Source organism: Squalius cephalus (genome assembly GCF_949319135.1).
Source record: "Squalius cephalus genome assembly, chromosome: 10".
Lineage (NCBI taxonomy): Eukaryota > Metazoa > Chordata > Actinopteri > Cypriniformes > Leuciscidae > Squalius > Squalius cephalus.
In genome coordinates this window covers 37330749-37356601 of record NC_137131.1, presented here as the reverse complement: position 1 = coordinate 37356601, position 25853 = coordinate 37330749, and the positions used below count along the sequence as shown (strand labels likewise).

Genomic DNA, 25853 nt, shown 5'->3' with positions numbered 1-25853 from the left:
CTAAATAAAATGTGAATTCCGTCGTCGTTTACTCACTCTCATCTTTCAAAGCATGAATGACTTACTTCCATGGAATACAAAAGGAGTATAGCCTAATGTACAGCAGAATGTCCAAACGGCTTGCACTCAGTGAAAGTAAAGCTAGATTTAAAGTGAATAAGCAACATAAATGTCAAAATGTTCCTTAAGCCTCATATGGCTTCGGAATACAGTACATGACTTTTATGGATTTATGAAGAAAAAAATCCACTTTCATGATGGTCAAGGAAAATCATAAAGATTCTTCAAGACTTCTCAATTTGTGATCTATTAAAGTAATACAAGTCATACAGGTTTGGAATGACAGTGAAAATGGGAAAATTATGACATTTACTTATTTTGGTGAACCATTCTTCTTCTAAAAAAAAAAGCAGCCTCTGTATTTTTTACATTCATGTTACATTCATGCAAGCATGATAGATTACACTATAAATATACTATTTTTAATTTTAAATAATTAAGGAAATATTAAAGTCAAGATGACATATGACGTTTATTTATATGAAACTGTAATGGATTAAAAAGCTTTTTTTTTTTTCCTTGTAAATGTAATTGATGCATAAGAAAAAGTGTTAATATGGACAAAATCCTGCAAAATATGTGGAATAATTGACCGTTGATTTAAAAAAATATGCACACCACCATCACTTATTCCTGTCTCATTGTATAATGTAAATTAATGCATTGTGAACAATAAAAAAATGAATACAGATTCATACATGCTGTAAATATTGTTCATTGAAGTAACCTAATGCACTCATGTAAAAGCATAACATCTTATTAGTGCTACCAAAGTATGTTTTATTGATAAAAGTTTACCTGTACATTTCAACAACAGGTTCTGTTTTGGCTTTTACATACTGTACAAAATTCTTCTTTCTTAGCAATTCAATTTCTCATAACAAATTCAAACAAATCACTGTATAATTGCAAACATCCTGTTTGTAATACTATAGATATTAGATTCTTGAATCTTTCTGAAACTACAGCAGTTTTTCTTCTTTCTTAGTCTTTAAATGCCTCTGTCTGAGACAATCAGCCATAACATGTCTTTTATGAATATGCCGGTCGTCCTGCTGCTGGAAGTTCATTATTTGGTCCTGGTGCCTCCAGATGCCGTCTCTGCTTCATTCGGTCCGTGAATATGCTCACTTGCGGAAGCGTTTAAACAGTGGATGGATATTCTTGATTCCCGAAGCCTTGCTACTGCGGGACGCCTGGTATTCCATGTAGACTGTATCGTCTGCACCAGACATGGAGCTCATAGTTCCCATACGGCGAGAAAACTACAGAAAACAGTATATATTCACTGGCAGGTTAACAAAGCATTTTAACGCATTTACAGATTAACACAATCATTATGATGCTTAAATGTACATCAGTGCTATAGACCTTATGCGCCAGAGAAACAAGTGCGCAGTAGGGCTGAAACGATTAGTCGACATTATCGACAACGTCGACAATAAAAAATTGTCGACAAATATCTTTGTTGTCGAGTAGTCGTTTGATCTCACGTGACCTAATGTAAGGGCCTGCAATATCGGGATTTGACCGCTACGGCGCTGTAGCGCTAGAGTGTAATGCAGCCGTTACAAATGCTATCGCTGTAGAAGAAAACACAGCGCGAATTATGACGGAGTGCAAACGAATCCGAACTAGCAAGGTGTGTGAAAGTTTCACAAAACTTCAAACCAAGAATGCTGTCATGTGCAATACATGCAAGGCGGAACTTGCTTTTCACGGGAGCACAACATGCATGTTAAAGCACTTAAAGAGGAAACACCCCGGCACAAGACGAGCCAGTGAGAGGTGAATGTTCTCCAGCTGGAGCTAAATAACTAGCAGTAAATCTCTTTATTAGAGAATGCAATACTACTAATAATAGCAATAATATTAACAATAATAATATAATTACAGTAATGTGATGATTTATTTTTGCATAGAATAAAGCTTGATCGAGCTTAGTAGTCAGGGCTGTTTTTATTATTAGGTATTACAGTCTTATCACTTGCCTGTATTTTGTTCCATATTTATGAAGACTTACAAAAGGAGATGTTATGAAGAATATCATGTCAGTTAATTTTTTATACTGTAAATTAAAAGGTGAATGAGAATGTCTCTGTCAGCTCAATTGTCATGTCAATTTTTTCATTTTATTTTATTCTTATAATAATTGTTTGCAGTTTAAGTTTGTCTGTAATGCAGCTGATTATTTTTTTGTTTATTTTTTTCTATTGAAAGAGAACAGAATATTTAACCAATGCTTAGAGCATTTGTGTGTGATTTGAGTTGGACAGAAATCTGAAAACTTAAAGAGAATGACCTGTTTAGTTGACTCAAAGATCATTAAAAAAAAACATTTCAAAAGCTGAAGTGATTTTCTTTTTTTATATATTATAGTTAGAATATGTATAACTCAGTGTTTTAACTAATTGAAAAAGCTGAATAATCGTTCCAATCTTACTGATTAGTCGGCAAAATAATCGATGAATAGTCGATTAATCGTTCTAATAATCGTTAGATTAATCGATTATCAAAATAATCGTTTGTTGCAGCCCTAGTGCGCAGCCATCTTTAGAAAATTGTCTTTGAACTTCCGTTTAGCGGTAGCTCTGTATATTTCTATGGCATCGCTGTGGAAGAGTAATTAGCTGGTGAAGTGGATTTACTTATTGTTGAGTTAACGAAAGTTATCATGAGCATTGTAATGTTTAAAGCAGATGTCTTAACATATGTCAGTAGACCGGGAAGATTTTAAAATGGGCAGTTTTAAGTACATTTAAATTTAAAATTGAAATTTCATAAATTCTTAAGATCGCTGTGGAAATACAATCCGGAAGACAAAAGACAACAAGCGCAGCGCTGAAAAGGGGCGGGGCTACATAAGGTCTATAAACCTATTCTCAGTTGATCTAAACATTTAATTCGCTCAAGGCACAGTTTGGAAGAAAGTTGTTTTCTATACAAAATATATAGAGCTGCACGATTAATCGTTAAAAGATCGCAATCTCGATTCAAAGCATTAAGACCAGTGTTTGCCGTTTCTGTGGTTAATGATCAAGATCAGCAGAGCCAAGAATACAAGTTTTTCCAGGCTCAAAACAGCGACACGCAATGAGCAAACAAATGAGGCAGCAGAAAGAAACAAAAACGAGTGGAGATACCTGCAGCTTCCCTCCCACTTCTCCTATCACCACTTCCTCTTCTGCGTCAAGATCAGATGCTGCCAGAACTTTGTGCAAGAGCTGCTGCTGTTCATCACGAGAGGAAAACATCAAGTCTTCCTCCTCCATCCCAGCCAACTTTGTGATCACCTAAAAAGAGACGAAAAGAATATGTGACAGACCAAGACCCAATTTAACTTCCTGTTTGGCTAGCATTCCCAATCAGAATAATCAAACTGAGGTGTTTGCAGTTCATGTATAGCCTTGAAACCTTGAAACTGTATCCCTGGTCCACCAGGAAGCGCTGTCTCTTGGTGGAATAAGCCATTTCCTGTGTGTCCTGAGAGACGAGCGAGTAGAAGTAAGCATTGTATTCCTCCGCAACCATACCTGTAAAAAAAAAGAAAAAAGAAAAGAAAATTTTATATACAGCTTTTGTTAGACATTTTGTTGTACGACTGGTTAAATGGTTAAACGTACAGTATGGAATTTTCGCCGGTAGGGGTCGCTAACCTCTTTACAATAACAAAGGCATAGTTTGATGACGAAACATTTGCTAAGAATTATGGATCTTGTCGTCAACGTCAAGCCGACCGATCTAATGTTTATGGATGACTGAATACATCTATGTTTTTATCATGACTGTGATATGAAGCAGTTCGGGATTGCTAAGAGACAGCTATCAGCTCCACACGTGACGCGAGTCCCGCGGATATAAAAGGAATATGGACATTTCGTTCTACCGAACTACACGCAAGTGCAGAATTACAACTCACAGGTCAGTTTATTAGACAAATTAAACTTGTGAGGTAATGCAGCGCTGTTTCACTTGGTCTAACATTACACTAGCACACTAAACTGCATTTGAATGTGTTAGTTTGTCTGTATGAGACTAGCAGTAAGCTATATTCTAACATTAGAATAACATACAGATCATATTCTAACATTTTATCATTGTTGAACTATATAACATTGATTAGTTTTATGTAAATGTGCTCACCTGTTTAATAAAGTACATGTAGGAGCGGTCGAAGTCTCGGAAGTGGAGCTCTCGTTTATATACTGTCTATGGGAGCGCTAGGCATCTCGAAAACACCGCGCTGATATTGATTCTAGTTTTAGTTCTCCTTTTTTATCCAAAGTCTGCTTGCCATGGTCCATAATGTTTGAACGAAACAACAACAGCGTGCAGATAGACATTGCGAACTACACAGTGGTCCACGTCTGTCGCCTTGTTTACTATCAGAGGGCTCTGGTTCATAGCTCTGGTTGCTATGGCAGTACGAGCGGAAACCAGGGACAACGTGGATATGACGCCATTGACGGCGACAAAACGGAAATAAAGAAACGGGACGTGTCTTCGAATTAAATTACAAATTTCTCCTAGTTTGAAAGTTGTTGGAAACAGTCGGGATAATGTAAGTACACAACTAAAAAAATATATATAACATAGATATAGTGATTTTTGCTATTTTTAAAGCAAAAAAGTTACATATTGTGCCTTTAAAGCAGGGGTGGGCAAACTTTTTGGCTCAAGGGCCACACTGGGTTTTAAAATTTGACAGAGGGCCGGCCCAGTAGCAGATTATGAAACACGATCTCATGAAAGTGCGTATCTATACCATAAATTTTATTTCTCGTGCCATTTCATACGCCAAAAATGTTTGAGGTTAATTTTGAATTAGTCATATGTTAGATAATTATAGCCTATACTTTTAAAATATTGTTTATCCTTATTATTATTTAATGGGCCTAACAGTAAATTAGAAAGTGTACACTTAGAAGAGTAAAAATGACAGAAGGTTACGTTAATTCAACTTTATTAAAACTGCATACAAATGTATGACTTTTTGAAGTGCAAATTGATTGCCATGCACTTCCAAAAGTCATACATTTGTGGAAAAAACGAAATAAACGAATATACAAATTTATTTTAAGAATAATAAAATAAAACATAAAAAGCAAAGGCAAATCAGAACATTTAATGAAAAAAAAAAAAAACGGGTTCTGTACGGCAGACAGGGGAGCGTAGCCGAAAACCGGGCGATAAACGGAATCAGTCAGGATACATTACATCCACAAATCCAGAGGAGCAAAGAAACTAAATAGCAGACAAATCAAAGGAAAAACTAAACAGGTGTGCAAGCAGTTACCAAACATTTTTTTTTTCTCTGTGAGTTTCCAAAAAAGGAAAAAACATTAACGTGCAACAAGTCTATGCGCTTAAGTCGCTGTCTGTTTGGTTTCCATGGTCATTGCTTGTTACGTGACACACCGCAGCCACAACAGCGCTGAATGAATGATGATCTGCTTTTATGTCATATTTTCCTTTTTTACATTTGTTAGCTATGGCATGAAATATCTGATATTCCGATTGTCAAATATATGCAACGCAATATATAGATTATGCCAAGTATTGCAAGAAAAAGGCTAAATGAATGCGATCTTAAGACATTTTTTTAAATACTTGACGGGCCGGATTAAACAGCCTAACGGGCCGTATGTGGCCCGCGGGCCGTAGTTTGCCCACCCCTGCTTTAAAGGAATAATTTCCTTTAATAATTCATCCTAAAATATTTCACTGCAATTCCTTCACTATGAATTCTAAAAGATCTCAGAAAACATGTATTATAATATGCAACATCTAACAATTTAGAACTAGACCGTCTAAATGGTCTATCCAGGTATCCCATAATGATGGTGGAAGAGTTGCTACCTTTCTTGGCTCGCAGCACTCTGCCCAGTCTCTGAGCTTCCTGACGACGGGAACCGCCATGAGAGGAGATCTGGATGAGCACGTTTGCCTCCGGCAGGTCAAAGGAAGTATCTCCTACCTGACAGAACAAGAGACAACAGAATAAGGGTCCATTCACACTGAACACAGTTTTCCATTCCACTGCGCTTCTTTCCCATTGTTTTTCAAGGCAAATACGAGAAACAAATATGAGAAAACATCCTTGACCTAGCTACACAAGTTCAACTTGGTATGTTGTTGCATTTCAAAATGTAAAACACTGTAAATAAATTTCAAAGCCTTTCAGTTAGTTCAGTAAATACACTAGTAAATCCTTAATTTCCTGGAGCTAAAACTAAAAAGCATTTTTCACTATCACTAAATGTAGCGATAAATGTTATTCTGTGATATGAACAAAGTCAACACAGTTTCTTGATCATTTTGTTGGTGTGGTCTACAAGATAGAATGCTTTATCATAATTAAACTAGGGCTGGTCCAATGCCATTTTTTGAGCTTCGAAGCTTCGGTAGTAATGAACATCGAATATTCGAAGCTTGGAGAGAGGGGGCTGAACATATTCTTCTCTCTAATAAAGGCAGGAATCTCTATGTGTCTGTATGTCCGTTTTCATTTTGATTATTTCGAGAACCGTTCATACAATTGACTTCACAAGGGAGTGCAGTGTTGCATTCGGTGCAATATAGATAGACATGCGAGACGCGACACATTCAGAATTTTATTTTTAGTAAACTACAGAACAGCTCGAGCGGGAAGCGACGCGCCTCACGCGTGCAGGGCTTATATGTTCCGAGAACTGACACTGCACTAGTGATATTAAACGCACACACACAGGTATGTTAACTTAAGCAATACTTTTAAGGTAGTCTAATATTTTTCTGACTAACAAATTACTGACACAGTAAAGGGTAGATTTAAATAAAGAAAAACGAAATTTAAATAAAGAAAAACGAAATTAAATAAAGAAAAAACTAAATTTAAATAAAGAAAAACGAAATTTAATAAAGAAAACCAAAATTAAGTTAAATTAAAAGCGAGATAAATTTAGATTGATAATAACGGGTAAGAAGGCTAATACATTTTGTTTCTATTATTCTATTTTCCACAAAGTCAAAGCAACGCAGCTTAACCCAAAACACAAGCTCAGGCATGCACTTCGGTCCATACAAACTCCGCTGTTCTGCGCTCTAGCCAGAGAACACTCCCGTTGCTGGAACACTTAGGCCTCGGTTCTATTTCTAGCATGCACGCGTTTTCCGCGTGGCTCAAGCCGCGCCTGAGACGCTTGTCTCAAGCAGGCAGTGTGCAAACTCCAACCTGTTAACATGGGAGCCGAAATAAAAATGGACACGCCACGCAGCCAGTGTGTCACCGGCCTTATTCAAGCGCGAATGAGATCGTTTCGCGGGGGATCCCGGGTGTGCAAAAAAAAAAAAACGAATATTTGAATGTCAAATTTTCAAATCGAATACCAACCCACCGAACGAATATTCGAATATTCGGGTCCAGCCCTAAATTAAACAAGCTTAAACTTTATTGCAGAACAAGTCAAAGGCATTTAATGGGGGAAAATAAATAAATAAATAAATATGGTGTTCTTCATAATTGTGCTTTTGGTTATTTGCAGGCTTTTAAGGACATCCATAAAAATTTACTTTCGTTTTTGCGGTAGGTCTTTATTTCTATGGCATCATTGTCGAAGAGTAATTAGCTGGTGAAGTGGATTTACTTATTGTGGAGTCAACAAAAGTTACCATGAGCATTGTAATGTTTGAAGCAGATGTCATAAATATAAGTAGACTGGGAAGATTTCTGAACGAGTAGTTCATTCATAAATCTGTAAGATCTTACCTTCATGCTGTGGAAATACAAACCGGAAGACAGAACACAAAGAGTGCAGAGACGGCTATTATAAGGTCTATTACATACCTTCTTTAAACACCTTGCATACAGCCCTTTCCCATGCAGATACTCTTATCTTATTTGAATAGCCTGACTTTTAAGGACAATCATATCAGCACATGTGCATCACTTTTACCACTAAATCATTTGCATTAAGGTAGAATGTAAAGTTAATAAGGTCAGAACAGCATCCCCAAAATCAGTCTCTCAAGTAACCCACATGCATGTTTCTGACAATGCTTTTTTTTTTTTTTTATGCCCATCATTTTGTTGGATGTTTGATCTCTTTGTATTTGCTCAAAATGAGTAATGCATTTTTCCATATAAATTAAAGCTGAAGTGTGTCATTTCTGCAACATTAGCAAATGACAGGTTATTTACTGCTTGATTTACTTTACCATGACTTGTGGACACAAGGGTTTAATCTTGACGACATTCAGCAATTAAATACAAGTTTCAAGACATTTAGATTTATGATGTTTTGGACATCAGATTCAGCAGAGAGTGTTTGTTGGCTGATTTAGATAGAAGTATGTATGATTAAAAAAAAAGCTTGTCCAGTACTGAGATTTGTCAGGTCATCAAGACAAATGATCCTAGACTCAAGAATGTTATTAGCGTTTCTAAATCACCTAAACTGCAGAAATGTGCTTTTCTTGTAAATGGGTGGAACGTCAAGGTCTGAAAGGAATTAAAGGGTCACAACAGTGCCAGCCACCTCTGTTGAACTCTCCTATACAGCAACATCTGACTGTGTAAAAGGACTGTTGATATTTCATTAGATGCCATTTAAATTGAATAGCATTACTGATTTTCATCTGTTGCAGACTGTTTTACTTGTGTAAAAGACGCTAAGAATAACACCTCAAAAATTAAAAGAAAAATACTTATCCACAGTTTCACAAGGAAATGGACAGAGAAAAGCAGTTTACCTTGGAGATGAAGATGGTATTGATTTTGGGATTGTGTTTAAAGTTTTGAAGGATCTGCATACGTTCTCCTTGAGATGTTGGTCCATAAATATACGGTCTGAAAAGAGAGAGTGTAAGAGAGATGTACTTCCGTTTTTGTGGTAGCTCTTTATCAGTGTCGAAGAGTAATTAGCTGGTGGTACGTGTGCATTTACACATAAATCAAAAAAATCATACATGCCATATTTTGTGCTTTGAAGGACACTTTGACCCTTCATACACTATTATAAAATTGTTATTTGTTGACATCGATGGTTCCATGAAGAACCTTTAATAATCAGGGAACCTTTCCATTGCGCAAAATATTCTTTATAGTGGAAAATGGTTCTTCAGAATTTTAAAATGTTCTTCACACAAAGAAAAAAAAAGGTTCTTCTATGGCATCACTTTAAAAAAAACTTTTTTGAAACTTTATTTTTACAAAGGTGTTCACATACTTACAAATTTGTTTAAATTTGATTAGAGACCTAAGGAATGCAATAGCACTGCACAGCATATTTCTAGCAGAATCACACTGTATATACACATGCATTATACACAATATAAACTATAAAATTCTAAAATAAAAACAAACAAAAGTTAGCAAATTTCACCTCACAAACCCTCAGGCTCCTGCTAAGTCCTCGAACAACCTCTCGTTAGAGTAAGAGATTTAGAGTCTAGCCTTTCAATTTCTTTGAAAAAACTTTACTGTTAATCACTTTAACTTTGCCAAATGAATGGGATTTTCCTGGTAAAGTAAAGCTGATTACAGGTTGCGCCAGGGACAGTCCAATTGAACTTTTGCTGCTTTCTAGAGTACCCAGAAACAAACACACAGGATTGGTCTTACTCTTTTTTTCAGGTTTGCATCATGGCTTTACAACATGCATTCAAAATCCTTTTGAAATGTGTTTAAGAATGTTTTGGAACATTTGAGGTCACCCAGTGTGTGGATCTCTTTTGTAAAAGCTGCTCCTTTCCAGGCTTTTAGTAAGCTATGGCTTTGTTGATATTACTCTAGTACAAATATTGTACTTGTCCTAAAAAAACCCTAAAGAAAAGCTCAGAAAAAAAAAAAAAATCCCATTCATTTTCTCCATAGAGATTTCATAAATGGAAATAGCATGACCTCTGAGGTTGTTAGGTGATGGTATACGCTTCTGTAGAAGAGTGATTAAAAATCATGTTTAATTGCTGAATTCTCAATGAACAACTACACCACCTAAAAGCTCCACTAATAAGAGAAACCAAAAAAAAAAAAAAAAAAGATGTTACGTGGATGAACAGCAGATTTTCAATCTGGCAATTTTACAGTAATTTAGCAAGTGTTATGTGTGAAAACCAATAACAAGTAGTTAATTCATGCATAAATTAATTGAAATACATGTAGTATTTTTTTCTTGATTTTCAAATACATTTTTGCATTGAATCTAGGTCTGGGTTAGCCTAGAAATCTAGACGGACCCTAGCGGCAGCAGATTTTATTTTGCAGCCAGTGTCGTCTAGCAACTCTCCGTTGGATTGCGAGCTGGAAAAACCAAACTCTAGTCAGGCCAATCGCATCGTGTATAGAGTCGGTGGGCGGGCTTAACATAATGATAGGATAGGCTTGTCAGGATAGGTCTGGGTGATATTTCTACTTTTCTCTATTTGGATAAAATTCTGTATTTATTTTATAAAGAAAATTATATTTCACATCCTGCCCAGTGTTATCCTACAATGTTCATATTGAAGCTATGAAAACAAATATGGTGAATGTAACCATGTAGGTTATACTATATATTATATACAAAAAAAGGGTTAAAATCACAATACATTCTAACATTGTAACAACTACATTACAATCCGAAAACAAAAAGAATACTTTTTAAAGCAAAAGTTAAATTCACTAAACTAAAAATTTAAATAAATAAAAACAAAAGCACAGACTAAATGTAAAACTGGTAAGAGGAACTAAACGCGTTAACAATATGTCACTCACAAGTTATTTTGTAGCCCTTAATATAGCATGTCTCATGTTTAGGACAAATTGGATTATGCACTTTCCCCTCAGCAACCCTCCACTATTTTTCAATGTGTAATATCAAAACGGTACTGCCTCATCCTAAATTGTTTATAAGATATACAAACTCGATATATTGCCCAGCCCTAATTGATTCTAAGTTTTGTTATGTTATGATTCATAGAGCAGGTTGGTTTGGTTCATGGCTAATAATGTAAAACATTTCAAGCCTATAAAGCAAATAAATGGGGAAAATACATATTAATAGAAGAGGCCAATGAAAAAGTTGAGCTCTACAACAAACTTTGTAAAAAAAAACAAAGAAAAAATTGGCAAGCACAATATAGAGGTAAAAGCGCTGGTATATACTCAAGTGTGTGAACATGTACAAATAAAATAAGGCATTACTTGTTCAGACGGATGGCGTATTCTTTCAGAGCAAAGACGTTGTCGGCAAAGACGATGATCTTGTCGTTTCTCCGCTCGTGGAAGCGGATCAGGAACTGACATGCACGGAACTTGTTGGGATTCATGGTGTAGAACAGAATTCTCTTCTTCGTCTTTATGGCCACATATTCACGATAAAACTCAGGAGACATGGGACACCATACCTAGAGATACAGGGACTGTGAACACTCAAGGGAAATGTAGGTTTAAAGCACACACAGCACTTTTTACATTTTCTACACAACACCCAAAAAGTCTTCTGAAAGGACACAAATGCACATACATGGAGCACATGTACAAATTATGGATAAAAACAAACCTCACTGGTTCATGCTAATTTGAGCTGCCGTTTACTATATTTGATGTGCTCTATGTACAGTACCAGTCAAAAGTTTGGAAACATTACTATTTTTAATGTTTTTGAAAGAAGTCTCTTATGCTCATCAAGCCTGCAGTTAAAAATAAATAAATAATAAAAAAAAAAAACCCCAGTAATATTATGAAATATTATTACAATTTAAAATAATGGTTCTCTTTTTTAATATATTTTAAAATGTAATTTATTTTTGTGATGCAAAGCTGAATTTTCATCAGCAAGTACTCCAGTCTTTGGTGTCTTATGATCCTTCAGAAATCATTCTAATATGATGATTTGATACTCAGTTATTATCAATGATGGAAACAGTTGTGCTGTTTAATATATTTTTTTGGAATACTTTTTTCAGGATTCATTGATGAATAAAACGTTAACAGCATTTATTCATAAAAACAGCATTTATTCAAAATAAAAAACATTTCTAACAATATAAATCGTTACCATCACCTTTTATCAATTTAACGCATCCTTGTTGAATTAAAGTACTAATTTCTTTTAAAAAAAATAGTTATTGTTCCCAAACTTTTGAACGGTAGTGTATATTGTTACAAAAGATTTCTATTCTAAATAAATACAGTTCTTTTTAACTTTTTATTCATCAAATAATCCTGAAAAAAGTATCTCAGGTTATAAAAAAAATATTAAGCAGCACAACTGTTTCCAACATTGATCATAAATCATCATATTAGAATGATTTCTGAAGGATCATAAGACACCAAAGACTGGAGTACTTGCTGATGAAAATTCAGCTTTGCATCACAAAAATAAATTACATTTTAAAGTATATTAAAAAAAGAGAACCATTATTTTAAATTGTAATAATATTTCATAATATTACTGTTTTTTGTTTTTTTTAACTGCAGGCTTGATGAGCATAAGAGACTTCTTTCAAAAACATTAAAAATAGTAATGTTTCCAAACTTTTGACTGGTACTGTATGTGAATAAAAGCCGAAATTAAACCTGTTAATAGTCTACAGAGATGATCATGTCTTTTAAGAACATACAGGACTACTTTACCAATAAAATAAAGTGGATTAGCTACACGGATGAGCTCCTCACAAGGTTTATCCGATAAACTCTAACTGTCACTAATCCATGAAGCTTCTATTTAATTAAACATTTTAAAAGTATATAGAATATATTGAGTTTATTATATTATACATTTTATATATATCTTTTAATATAAAAATTAGAAGAAAAAAATGTTATATTAGATTCACATTTAAACACTTTCTGCAGTTAAGATCTATAAGATCTATATTTGTTTTTAGATTAATGAGACACTCTTATTCAAATACTATGCATAAAACTGCATAGTAATACTTAACTTCACTAGAATAAAAAAGCGTAACAAGAAACATTTACAATGAATATAGAGGTTTCCATGAAAATACTTTTTTCAAAGTCTGTAGGAATTTTGTATATTTTTGGGCTATACATCTAATTTATATATTTGCCTCACTGACTGACTTGATTGCAATATGTATTCTTTTAGTTAAACAAACCATGCTAAAAGATTTACCAAAAATGTGATAAATAGCCTGATTTGCATTGAAGTTTTACTCTTTATAGAACCTCTTTGTGAAGACTGTGTTCAGAACACAGTGAACAATGCATAGGTCGGTACATGTGGTTTTCTGCTCATGTGCTAAATAGAGTGGCTTTGTTTAGTAAGAACAAAAATTACAAAGCAATATTGAATAACAGTATTGTATTTTCTTTGTGCACCAGGCTTCAAAGCCTCAAAATGCAATGTTTCATAAGTTCATTAACCCTGTTGACCCCCCCCCCCGACACGTTTCAGAGATCAATCTAACAATTCACATTGTGGAATATACACATGAAAAGAACATTTGTTGCTTATTTTGTATTATGGGGAGAAATGTTCGACTCATTTCCTGGATCACAATGGTTTTTCACAGCTCACCTCAGCACACTGGACTTTAGCAATGTAACCATTGTTCTGTAGTTCCATCCAGTTTGCCTCAAAGAGCTTCGGCCCGATCAGGAAGTTGAGATCGACAATCTTATCGTCCTCTCTCACTAGTGTGGCAGTGAGACCCAGTTTACAATGAGCCTGGACAATCGTCAAAACACGACGGAACATCTTTGCTGCAAGACAAGCACAAAAGAGTCAAGAATCTGTATGGTTTGATTTTACATTCCATTTGTGTTTCAAATCATTTCTCTGTCCTCGTTGAAAGCATGCAGAGCAAAATGACAAAATTCCAGCCAATCAGAAGATTCCTCAAATATTCAATTTTATTTTGCTGCTCCATGATTTTCTGCTTGAAATTCATCTTGAAGATACAGACATTACAACTTTTTTTTGCTGTAAATTTGATATTAGGTGGCTGCTGTTGGTTTTTCTAAACTAAGAAATTTAAAGGGGTCAAGACATTTGCATTGATCTTTTGACATGTAAGAGGTCTTTGTACCATGTTTCATAGCTTAAAACATCCAACTCATTATAAACAAAGCATTTATTTAATCAAGCTTGAACAGCTTGTTTTGATACTGGGTGACCTGTGACATCACACGGTCATAAACATTTGCATATGCCTGCCTCCAGAGCAAGACATCGACAATAGTTATACATCATAGGCCCCACCCACTGGCATTCGGTCGTTTAACGGCAGACATTTGCCTACACTGGATGTGAGCTTCACGTCAAAGGCAAATAGAACCCATTAGACTTAGACTATTATAATCACTGATACTGTCTACACTGGATACAGTTTACAGATGCAACTTCAGTTTCTGAAACACTCCATGTGCTTGAGTCTGTCGACAACAGGACAAATGGAAGAGTCAAAGAACGATCGCTTTGACGCGTCCAGTTTAAACAGCTCATTAGCGTCTCTGTACAGACTTCAGGAGGATCCCAGTGTCGGAAACAAGTGGATGGTTTATTTTATTGGCATCCCGGATCACGTCTGAGTATTATGTTTGTTTGGAGCATTTTGTTCTGTCAGCGAGGTACAGTCAGTGTAATGGAGAGTTTGCAAAGAAACTTTAGTAGAAAGATGAAGCAGATAACTGCACTGGATCTGACAGCAGCTGCATCACAAACCTTATGTAAATGACGGGTTTATATGAATAATGTTTTTAAAACACTTACTCGTGTGCAATAGCGAGTGGGCGTTGATACGGTTTCCTATGCAGTGATGTTAGCAAATCATAACAGTGGCCTTTTACTGACAAGCTTTAAAGGTCAAAACCCATTAAAAATTCATTTCAGACAGAGGGTCAGAATGAAGGTTGAAAATAATTGTTTTTCTACTTATACATTTGTTTTTTTGTGCAAAAAAACTTAATTAATATTATAAGTGAACCTCAAGGAACATATTAAAACAATTAAAAAATTCATGACATAACCCCTTTAAATGGTTAGTTTACCCAAACACTAAAATTCTGTATTTGTTTATTCATTCGCATTTTGTTCCAAACCCATAAGACTTCTGTTCATCTTCAGAACACAAATGAAGATATTGTTAATATTCACATCATTTTTGTCCAACCATTCAAAGTGTAAGTAATCAACATTTTGATTGCCTGATCAAAAAGTTCATTAAGACATCATACACGCAATCAACTTGAATCAAGCAGTTTAATCTAAGCCTTCTAATGGACACGAATGTACATAACACATCAAATAACGGAAGCTCAAATTATGGATAAGAACAAACCTCACTGGTTCACACATAATTGATTTGATGTGCTCTATATTTGTGAATAAAAGCCAAAATGAAACCTGTTCATAATACACAGTAAAGCGATCACGTCTTTTCAGAACACTTAGAATAAACCGCTCGATTCATGTTTTTATGAACTTTTTGAAGCTGTGAACATGTTGATTTAAGTCTTCCTGTAGCTCAAACAGAAGATCTTTGGTAATGCATGGCGCTAAAAACTTTTGATTCCCAGGGATAGAAAGAACTGATAAAATGTGTATCCAAGTCTCTTTGGATAAAAAACCATCTGCCAAATGCAGAAATGTAAAGGGTTACCTAGGCTTTCAATGGACGGACAAAAATAATTAGAATATTAGAAATATCTTAATTATTTTTTCTTTTTTTTTTTAAACAACATGAGGATGAGTCAATGATGACAGATTTTTTGGGTAAACTAACTTAACTAACTCGACTTAAAAATATTCGCCATTCAAAATCTAACCAACAGCAGTGATGACTGAATTACGGATTGTTTTCTGTCTTGAAATTTCACTGTGGGTGGAGCTAACTATTGTGAAGTGAGGAAAACAAAAACAAAGTGACCAAAAAAATGAGCATGGAAGATGTGATTTCTTGCTTGACATTTTGTCAAGTTGCACTCCCAAACACAGCCTACCTGGGATTGTGTGCACCTCATCCAGAATAATAAGCCCCCACTCTTGACTTTTCATCCACTCCATGACCCTCTCAGCTTCCCATGAGCGTTTGGTGGTGTGGCCCAGCATCGAGTAGGTGCTGATGGCCACTGAGCAGCCGATGGGTTTGTCCTTAGCATCTGAAGTGAAACGGCAGATCTGGGAGTCATCAATGGTGGACCACATCTTAAACTGAGCCTTCCACTGTTCCACTGACACAGAGGAGTTTCCCAACACCAGGCAGCGCTTACGCACTGTGCAGGCAGCAGTGACGCCTACCAGTGACTTACCAGCACCTGTGGGAAAGAAGAGTAGAATAACAAAGGACGTCAATGTAGATTCAGTTTATTTTAACTCAATAATTCCATTCAATTAGCTTCTAACCCAGAGTTGCTCTTGTAACTCAATTGTAAATTCTTTGAGTTTTTCATTCTACTAAGTACACTGTAAAGTTTCTGGATTGACAACCGTATTTTATTGCGCAACTGAATTGGAAACTGTGATGTAGGGTTGGGCGATATGACCAAAATCTTATTTCACAATATGGGTACTTTTATTTCATGATAACGATATATATCACAATATAGTTATATTTGCTTTAAATAAGGTTATGATGTCAAACAAATTTCATAATTCTTATCTTTCAGTATCATTTAAAAGAAAACTAATACTAGCCAAAAAAAAAAAAAATCTCTCAAGCTAACTGAAGACAGGTAAACTGATTAAAAAAAGAGCAAAGAAAACAAACTACAATCAAACAAAGACACAAATGAAATAGACCTAACTGAAAAACTTCAAGCACACGAAACGCTACATAGCCTAAAATGTATAAAGTAATCAAATGTATAAAAAAAACAATGCATAGTCTTCACTGTGTAAATTAAATATCCATTTATTCTTATCAAAGTTACAAAAGTGATTCAGTCAAGAGCAGTGAGAAATTTTCTCATTTCTTGTTGTTTGATTAACATTAATAACGACAGCAGGTAAATTTGGATAATGTCCCTTTAATGGATCCAATATACTCGTACATTTTCTTTCTCAACTCTTTACATTCACTTAACCCTTGTGCATTGTTTAAATTTACATCCCTTCGTTATGTTTCGTGGCTGAAAACAGCCACTACTTTAAACCACTACTTTTACTGTAAAAATGTATCAGATAAATATTTTTTTCCATTTTTTTTGCATTAATCTATTAATCAACCTCAGTCCTGCTCAAAAATATTAAATGTTTAAAAAAAATTCAGGATTTTAACTCTTTAATTGCCAAATTCGTAAATGATGTCACTGATTTGGGGGGGAAAAAAACACAAAATTACTCATTTTCAATATAAAATGTGATTGTGGACTGGATTTTTTTTTACCTTTTATCACAGTCTTGGACATGTCAAAGATTAGAAACAACATTGGTTTTGATGCATTGTTAGTTTTTGTGCAGCATCAGATTTTAACTTTTTCTCCCTCATTTACTGTTCGTGGCTGTTTTTGCCCCATTGACTTCCATTATAACCACATTTTTTGATTGCAAAGCCATGACACCATATAATCATGCATTTTTGATTGTTGGTGGTTTTCCCTGTTGGGAAGAGGTAAAATTTGTAATTTTTACTGTTGATAACCAGGTGGCACCATTAACCCTTTAGATAGGCCTGTGCAAAAAAAAGCTTAGTTTCTGGCTTTTACATGGAGTTATATGGAGTTTATATGGAGTATAATAGCATAATAAAGTGTGTGTGTGTGTGTGTGTGTGTGTGTGTGTGTGTGTGTGTGTGTGTGTGTGTGTGTGTGTGTGTGTGTGTGTGTGTGTGTGTGTGTGTGTGTGTGTGTGAACTCACTTTGATGCGTCTGAGAAAATCAAAATATGCACCTCAACTCTCAGAACTACATGGAGTAAACAAAAACAAAGTGTATTTATGCATCTGCTGCCTTTTGATGGTGAGAAATGCAGACTAAACAAAAACAAAGCAAGTGGATTTAAACGCGTGCATGCAAGCCTGCTGGTCATTTGATGGTGAGAAGAGCAGCAAGCAACATGAGAAAGGGCTTGACTTGTAGTGAAGTTTTAGAGATGATTATGCAGCCTGACCCCTCCAGCGAGCTGCAGGATGTATCGTCTTCTCCCTCTGACACCACAGACTCCGGAGAGTCAGATCCTGATTTGGATGTGGCACCCTCATCATCCTCTCTAGCTTCCACTAAAGGCGAGGAGGATTCGGAGGATCCTGGATCTGGGTGGATTGGGAGAAACGGCGAAGTGTTGTTTTCCACTAACGCGGAGACAACTCCCTTTCTTCAGCCTGCCAGTGGCGTGACTCCAGGGCCGACGCGCTATGCCATCACAAGGCATAGTCATACATGTTTGTATGACTGTACAAACATGTATGTGTTGACGCAAGTCATGCTGACAATGAGGTCAATCATCTCCTCCGTAAAAAACAGATTGAACACGGAATCCATGTTCTGGACCCTTGCGAAGGCGTCGGCCCTGGAGTCACGCCTCTGGCAGGCTGAAGAAAGGGAGTTGTCTCCGCGTTAGTGGAAAACCACACTTCGCCGTTTCTCCCAGTCCACCCAGATCCAGGATCCTCCGAATCCTCCTCGCCTTCAGTGGAAGCTAGAGAGGATGATGAGGGTGCCACATCCAAATCAGGATCTGACTCTCCTGAGTCTGTGGTGTCAGAGGGAGAAGACGATACATCCTGCAGCTCGCTGGAAGGGTCAGGCTGCATAATCATCTCTAAAACTTCACTACAAGTTAAGCCCTTTCTCATGTTGCTTGCTGCTCTTCTCACCATCAAATGACCAGCAGGCTTGCATGCACGCGTTTAAATCCACTTGCTTTGTTTTTGTTTAGTCTGCATTTCTCACCATCAAAAGGCAGCAGATGCATAAATACACTTACTTTGTTTTTGTTTACTCCATGTAGTTCTGAGAGCTGAGGTGCATATTTAGATTTTCTCAGACGCATCAAGGTGAGTTCACACACACACACACACACACACACACACACACACACACACACACACACACACACACACTTGATTATGCTATTATACTCCATATAACTCCATGTAAAAGCCAGAAACTAAGCTTTTTTTTGCACAGGCCTATCTAAAGGGTTAATGGTGCCACCTGGTTATCAACAGTAAAAATTACAAATTTTACCTCTTCCCAACAGGGAAAACCACCAACAATCAAAAATGCATGATTATATGGTGTCATGACTTTGCAATCAAAAAATGTGGTTATAATGGAAGTCAATGGGGCAAAAACAGCCACGAACAGTAAATGAGGGAGAAAAAGTTAAAATCTGATGCTGCACAAAAACTAACAATGCATCAAAACCAATGTTGTTTCTAATCTTTGACATGTCCAAGACTGTGATAAAAGGTAAAAAAAAATCCAGTCCACAATCACATTTTATATTGAAAATGAGTCATTTTGTGTGTGTTTTTTTCCCAAATCAGTGACATCATTTACGAATTTGGCAATTAAAGAGTTAAAATCCTGATTTTTTTTTAAACATTTAGTATTTTTGAGCAGGACTGAGGTTGATTAATAGATTTATGCAAAAAAAATTGAAAAAAATATTTATCTGATACATTTTTACAGCAGTTTAAAGTAGTGGCTGTTTTCAGCCACGAAACATAACGAAAGGGTAGTAAATTTGCCCACAGTGTACTGTTGAGTTTTTGAAAAATTTCAAAGCATTTTCCCAAAATATGTGTCAAAATAAGATTTGTCACCAAAAATCATTCCATTTGCTGAAACACAGAAAAAGTTATGGCCAAATTTAGACTCAAAAATACCCCATAGTGGATGAAAACATCCCCAACAGCACATAAGGGTTAAGACATAAATGACTCTGTTTACTTGCAAATGCATAGTCATTTTGACACATAGGCATGTGTATTTAACCTTTCAGGTCCAATTAGGCGACAAAAAAAAAGAGTTCAGTTCTCGCGCGCTATATGAACTGCGGCTTCATGTCGCGCGTCTCTCAGAGAGCGCGCACATATACTGAAAAGAGAATGTTTCCCAGCTAATTGCTCTTCAACGGTTTAAAATCACTTGTTTTTAAACCGCAATGCAAACGCATGCAAACAATAAGCTTTCGTGACCATGCAGCACAGAAACCTCACGAGCGCAACCGCTATAGAGACGATAGTCCAAAATCTCTACCGGTTACTTGTGTGTATCGGTACATCTCCCACCCCTACTGTGATGGTCGAAAGTGATAACCAACGGAAGAGACTAAACGTGACAACATTTTTTAAAGTACTTAATTCAACAGTTTTTCTGTTTATACATTTTTATACATTTTTACTGATCACAAAGAAATACTTTTTTTAAGTAAAATTGTCCTGGAAAATGAATATTTCATTAATAGTTATTACAAATATCCATCCAGGCTGAGGCAGAACTCCTGAATATCCATGTATTTATCATAATTGCTGAAAAGAGAAAATGATAGCAAATAGTTTAAAATTGCTAATTTCATATTTTGGCCAAATAATTTAATTTAATTTTGTAATTACAGTGAGGAAAATAAGTATTTGAACACCCTGCTATTTTGCAAGTTCTCCCACTTGGAAATCATGGAGGGGTCTGAAATTTTCATCGTAGGTGCATGTCCACTCTGAGAGACATAATCTAAAAAAAAAAATCCAGAAATCACAATATATGATTTTTTAACTATTTATTTGTATGATACAGCTGCAAATAACTATTTGAACACCTGTCTATCAGCTAGAATTCTGACCCTCAAAGACCTGTTAGTCTGCCTTTAAAATGTACACCTCCACTCCATTTATTATCCTAAATTAGATGCACCTGTTTGAGGTCGTTAGCTGCATAAAGACACCTGTCCACCCCATACAATCAGTAAGAATCCAACTACTAACATGGCCAAGACCAAAGAGCTGTCCAAAGACACTAGAGACAAAATTGTACACCTCCACAAGGCTGGAAAGGGCTACGGGGAAATTGCCAAGCAGCTTGGTGAAAAAAGGTCCACTGTTGGAGCAATCATTAGAAAATGGAAGAAGCTAAACATGACTGTCAATCTCCCTCGGACTGGGGCTCCATGCAAGATCTCACCTCGTGGGGTCTCAATGATCCTAAGAAAGGTGAGAAATCAGCCCAGAACTACACGGGAGGAGCTGGTCAATGACCTGAAAAGAGCTGGGACCACCGTTTCCAAGGTTACTGTTGGTAATATACTAAGACGTCATGGTTTGAAATCATGCATGGCACGGAAGGTTCCCCTGCTTAAACCAGAACATGTCAAGGCCCGTCTTAAGTTTGCCAATGACCATTTGGATGATCCAGAGGAGTCATGTGGTCAGATGAGACCAAAATAGAACTTTTTGGTCATAATTCCACTAAACGTGTTTGGAGGAAGAAGAATGATGAGTACCATCCCAAGAACACCATCCCTACTGTGAAGCATGGGGGTGGTAGCATCATGCTTTGGGGGTGTTTTTCTGCACATGGGACACTGTATTAAGGAGAGGATGACCGGGGCCATGTATTGCGAGATTTTGGGGAACAACCTCCTTCCCTCAGTTAGAGCATTGAAGATGGGTCGAGGCTGGGTCTTCCAACATGACAATGACCCGAAGCACACAGCCAGGATAACCAAGGAGTGGCTCTGTAAGAAGCATATCAAGGTTCTGGCGTGGCCTAGCCAGTCTCCAGACCTAAACCCAATAGAGAATCTTTGGAGGGAGCTCAAACTCCGTGTTTCTCAGCGACAGCCCAGAAACCTGACTGATCTAGAGAAGATCTGTGTGGAGGAGTGGGCCAAAATCCCTCCTGCAGTGTGTGCAAACCTGGTGAAAAACTACAGGAAACGTTTGACCTCTGTAATTGCAAACAAAGGCTACTGTACCAAATATTAACATTGATTTTCTCAGGTGTTCAAATACTTATTTGCAGCTGTATCATACAAATAAATAGTTAAAAAATCATACATTGTGATTTCTGGGTTTTGTTTTTTAGATTATGTCTCTCACAGTGGACATGCACCTACGATGACAATTTCAGACCCCTCCATGATTTCTAAGTGGGAGAACTTGCAAAATAGCAGGGTGTTCAAATACTTATTTTCCTCACTGTACATATTCCAAAGCCTAGTCTGTTTAGCTGTGGGTGCAGAGCCATGCTCTGCTATAGTACAGGACTAAGCATCACCTGCCTCTGGGAAGAAATAATTCAAACACTGTGCAGATGTTCAGAGATAGTTTACCGCAAGGCAGGACGATGACTCCAGATCGAGCTCTCCCATTCCCAAACATCTTCCTCAGACTCTTTTCCTGATATGGTCTCAGCACAGCGGTGGGCTTCAGGTCCATGTTAATGTCAGGGTTCACCGTGTCATTACGGAAGTCGTATTCCGCCAGCAGGGGATACTCCAACTGAATGCAGCGCTTCTGAATTTCCTCAATCATTTCCTACCAAGGTTCAGCAGAAACAGGAAGAAGAAATTAGATTATTGCGCGTGAAATTGAATGCTCTAATCTAACAACTGGACAGCTAACACAAATTTGGGGGTGAAGGAGGGACTTATTTAGAAGGCGGGGCTTATTCCGCCAAATTGCGCATTGCACTTTCTCCCATTCATAGTGATATGAGTGCACTGTCTTTGTATATCTAAAGTCAATGGAGGAACTGTCAAGGTAAACAAACTATAAATTCACAATCAAGTAACATCTCATTCAAGCACAGACACACACCTGACGGATCTCAAATGACACTGTTTGCGTCTCTTCCTCCTCCTCCTCCTCTTTATCCATCTGTTCGTAGTAACTAAAGATGTCATCTGGCACCTGAGTTCCTGAGCGCTGCTCATCTGCAGGCTGGGAGGTGGATGGACCACCATTGTCCTGCTGAGACTTTGAGATCTGGACAGGACGACACAACAGGTTTTGGTACCAAAAATGAGCCTTCTGCTTCACTATAAGTGTCTTTATGTCAACATGTTATTGTGCTGTATGCAAAATTGAGACTGTGTATGCATTCATACTCACTGCTGATTTGCTAGAGATGACCTCAGTGATGAGCTCAGTCTCCTCACCATCAGCAGACCGAAGACGACAGTCCCGAATCACAGGGTCCTGTAACAGCCTCTGAATGACATCAGGGAATGCACTCTCCACAAAGTACCTGTTCTCAACACACAAACAGGTTCTCATTCACTAACTGTGCGTACACGGACATGGTTTGGGAGAGTTTTATGCAAGTGAGTTAACTTGGGAATGCTGTTGCTCATTTAGAATACTCCAAATTCATTAACGTTAGAACAACATCAACAAACTCATGTGCGTACACATGTTGTAAATTAGGTGTTGGAAGTCGTTAGAAGTTCTTCTGTGCGTATAAATCCGCGAATTAGCGAATGAGACCCAATGTCTTAACTGGTCTGCACTATTAATGCCCTGTGGTTGTTGCACAGTCTAGTTTATAAGGACTCATAGGTGGCAACTAAGTCCATACACTACCAAAAAATTACGGTTTCCACAAAAATGTTAAAAAGAGAAACCGTTTTCAACATTGAAGATTGTTTTATGAGCTCAAAATCAGCATATTAGAATGATTTCTGAAGATCACTGACACTGAAGACTAAACTTCAGCCTTGCCATTAGAGGAATAAATTGCATTTTAAGTTATATTAAAATAGAAAATAGTTATTTCAAATTGTAATAATATTTTTGATTCTAAGCTTTTAAGTAATAGTCGACAATAAAGTTATCTCTCACCATAAAAGGAACAATTAAGTTTCAGAATCAAGTTCATCCAATCTCAAGATTCAAAACTAACAATTTTCATTCAAGTTCAAGTAAATCCAAAGAGTTCATGGTCAAAAAATGGTTTACAATTCACCAACTTCCACTTAATACATACTACCAGCTGCTCAAAATGCCACCCATTATCCAATGAAATGACAGCAAATCATTCAATAGGCTATATATTCAATAAACAGAGTTTTCAATGACATAACTAACTTTAGTGAGAATTAAATAATGAACAATGTGTAAAAACAAACTGACCTGTTGTGTTTCAGGACCATTTTGACTTTACCGTAGCTTACTGTGCACAGCTGCAGAAGAACAAAGAGAGAGAGAAAATTAGTGGCTTTGGTATATATATAGAAATTGTTGAAATTGTAAAATTCAGACAGACTTGACTGCCAGCTCACACACACCTTAATAAACTGCACTATGCCATCTGGCACAGAGGTCTTGCTGAGTTTCTGCAGGTACTCAATGATGTCAGAGGTCTGCAGGCCGACGCTCACGGCGGCGTAGAGAGAATAGGCCGTCAGCTTGTACTCGTGCGCATGTATGGGTCTGCACACTGGCTCTGATATGGCCACCAAGAAGTCCTGAGCGTATTTATACACGGGAGAGAAAGCCTCTAGGAAGATGTGACCATCAGGAGCCTACAAGAGTCAGACACACAGATAAAGGGATAGGGACCCTCTTAATGGTGGTGGCTTCTGTTGTAAATGGCTAATCGATCAAGGATCTATAGTCTTACCACCCAAAGGGGTCGTGAAGAATGGTCGTTCTTGAGAAGCATCTGTAGTCTGTAGTCTTTGGCTCCATATTCATCCAGTTTAGTGCTGGATTCCTCCACCTGTTTTCCAGCAGCTGCTGGAATGGCCTCCTGAGACTCACTGCCTACCAGCTCTTCATCCTCCTCTTCCTCATCATAATAACGCTTCTTGGACTTTTTATCTAAAGTGAATAAACAACTACTTCAGCAATTTAAACAGGTGATGATCAATCCTGCTATTGAAGATCTGATTTTAGTTCAAACCTTGCTGGTTCAGGTGTCCTTAGTAATAGTTTAAAGAGATAACATCCCAGATAGCACACATACATCACAGAGACGTCTATTTGATGTGCGTGTTTACGTCTGGAAGACGTATTTTTAAGAGTGTTTGCTCATCTGCAATAGACGTTTCCTGTCAGATATCAAATAGATGTTTAGATGTCTTTAAGATGTAATGATTTAGAATATATGTTAAACTGACATCTTAAAGATGTCTATCAGATGTTAGTAAACAACAGATGCTTTCCAGATGAAGTGATCTTTAACAGGCATCTTGCAGACGTGCGTGTGCTATCTGGGCAAAGTTATTCCAAACCTGTATGAGTTTCTTTCTTTTGTTGAACACAAAAGAAGATGTTCTGAAGAATGTCGATAACCAGACAGTTGATTACCGACATTCTTCAAAATATCTTCTTTTGTGTACAACAGAGGAGAGAAATTCACACAGGTTTGGAACAACTTGAGGGTAAGTAAATATTGAGAGAATATTCATTTTTGGGTGAACTATCCCTTTAATAGTATTTAAAAGCAATATCTACACTGTAACCTTAGTGGGGGAAAAAGTACACGTAAATAATCTACTTTGTCTTTGCAATACGGTTCAAGTGATGTAATTTCTCTCTGATGTAATTTCTATTGAACTTGAATGTCATGTATTTAAACATTTGTTTATACATTACTTATGAACAAAATAAGCTCATGGTTATATTTTAACAATCGTGCCACCGTGGTGTTCTCTGCTACATCAGTTAAACAGCACATCTTGCATTGGTCCATCAAATTGTTTTGATTAAATTCATGTATTTATTTCTTAAGAATGGCGTCTATCTTACCTCGATCACTCTTATCTTTCTTTCCCATCGTGTCAGCCCTAGAAAACACTAACCTATAGTGAATTGAGTGATGGTTTAACACATTTTAATAATAAAACTGCAAGAGGATTCATTAAGACGTCAGTGCTGTAGCGGCCATGTCCAGCACGCTTTCTCTACGGAAAAAAACGATG

The 25853-nt window shown here is 36.7% G+C and overlaps 1 protein-coding gene across 1 annotated transcript; it reads right to left on the bottom strand.

Moving 5' to 3' along the window:
- Positions 1–519: 519 nt before the first annotated feature.
- On the bottom strand, positions 520–25839 carry ercc3 (excision repair cross-complementation group 3). Its single transcript, XM_079884779.1, has 15 exons — positions 25681–25839; positions 24551–24750; positions 24216–24452; positions 24061–24110; positions 23041–23176; positions 22747–22914; positions 22260–22464; positions 15989–16303; positions 13566–13750; positions 11222–11424; positions 8791–8887; positions 5920–6037; positions 3475–3593; positions 3204–3353; positions 520–1325 (listed from the first exon to the last, which is right to left on the bottom strand). Exons 1-15 carry the CDS (start codon positions 25706–25708, stop codon positions 1188–1190), a joined length of 2349 nt encoding a protein of 782 aa, XP_079740905.1. The 5' UTR covers positions 25709–25839; the 3' UTR covers positions 520–1187.
- Between the last annotated feature and the right edge of the window lie 14 nt (positions 25840–25853).

Excerpts from the sequence above, each read along its gene's own strand:
- ercc3 (XM_079884779.1), bottom strand. The coding sequence starts at position 25,708 with ATGGGAAAGAAAGATAAGAGTGATCGAG. Across the intron at positions 24,453-24,550 it reads CTTCACGACCCCTTTGGGTG|GCTCCTGATGGTCACATCTT; the intron begins GTAAGACTATAG and ends TGACTCTTGTAG. Across the intron at positions 13,751-15,988 it reads TGAGGTGCACACAATCCCAG|CAAAGATGTTCCGTCGTGTT; the intron begins GTAGGCTGTGTT and ends CTTGTCTTGCAG.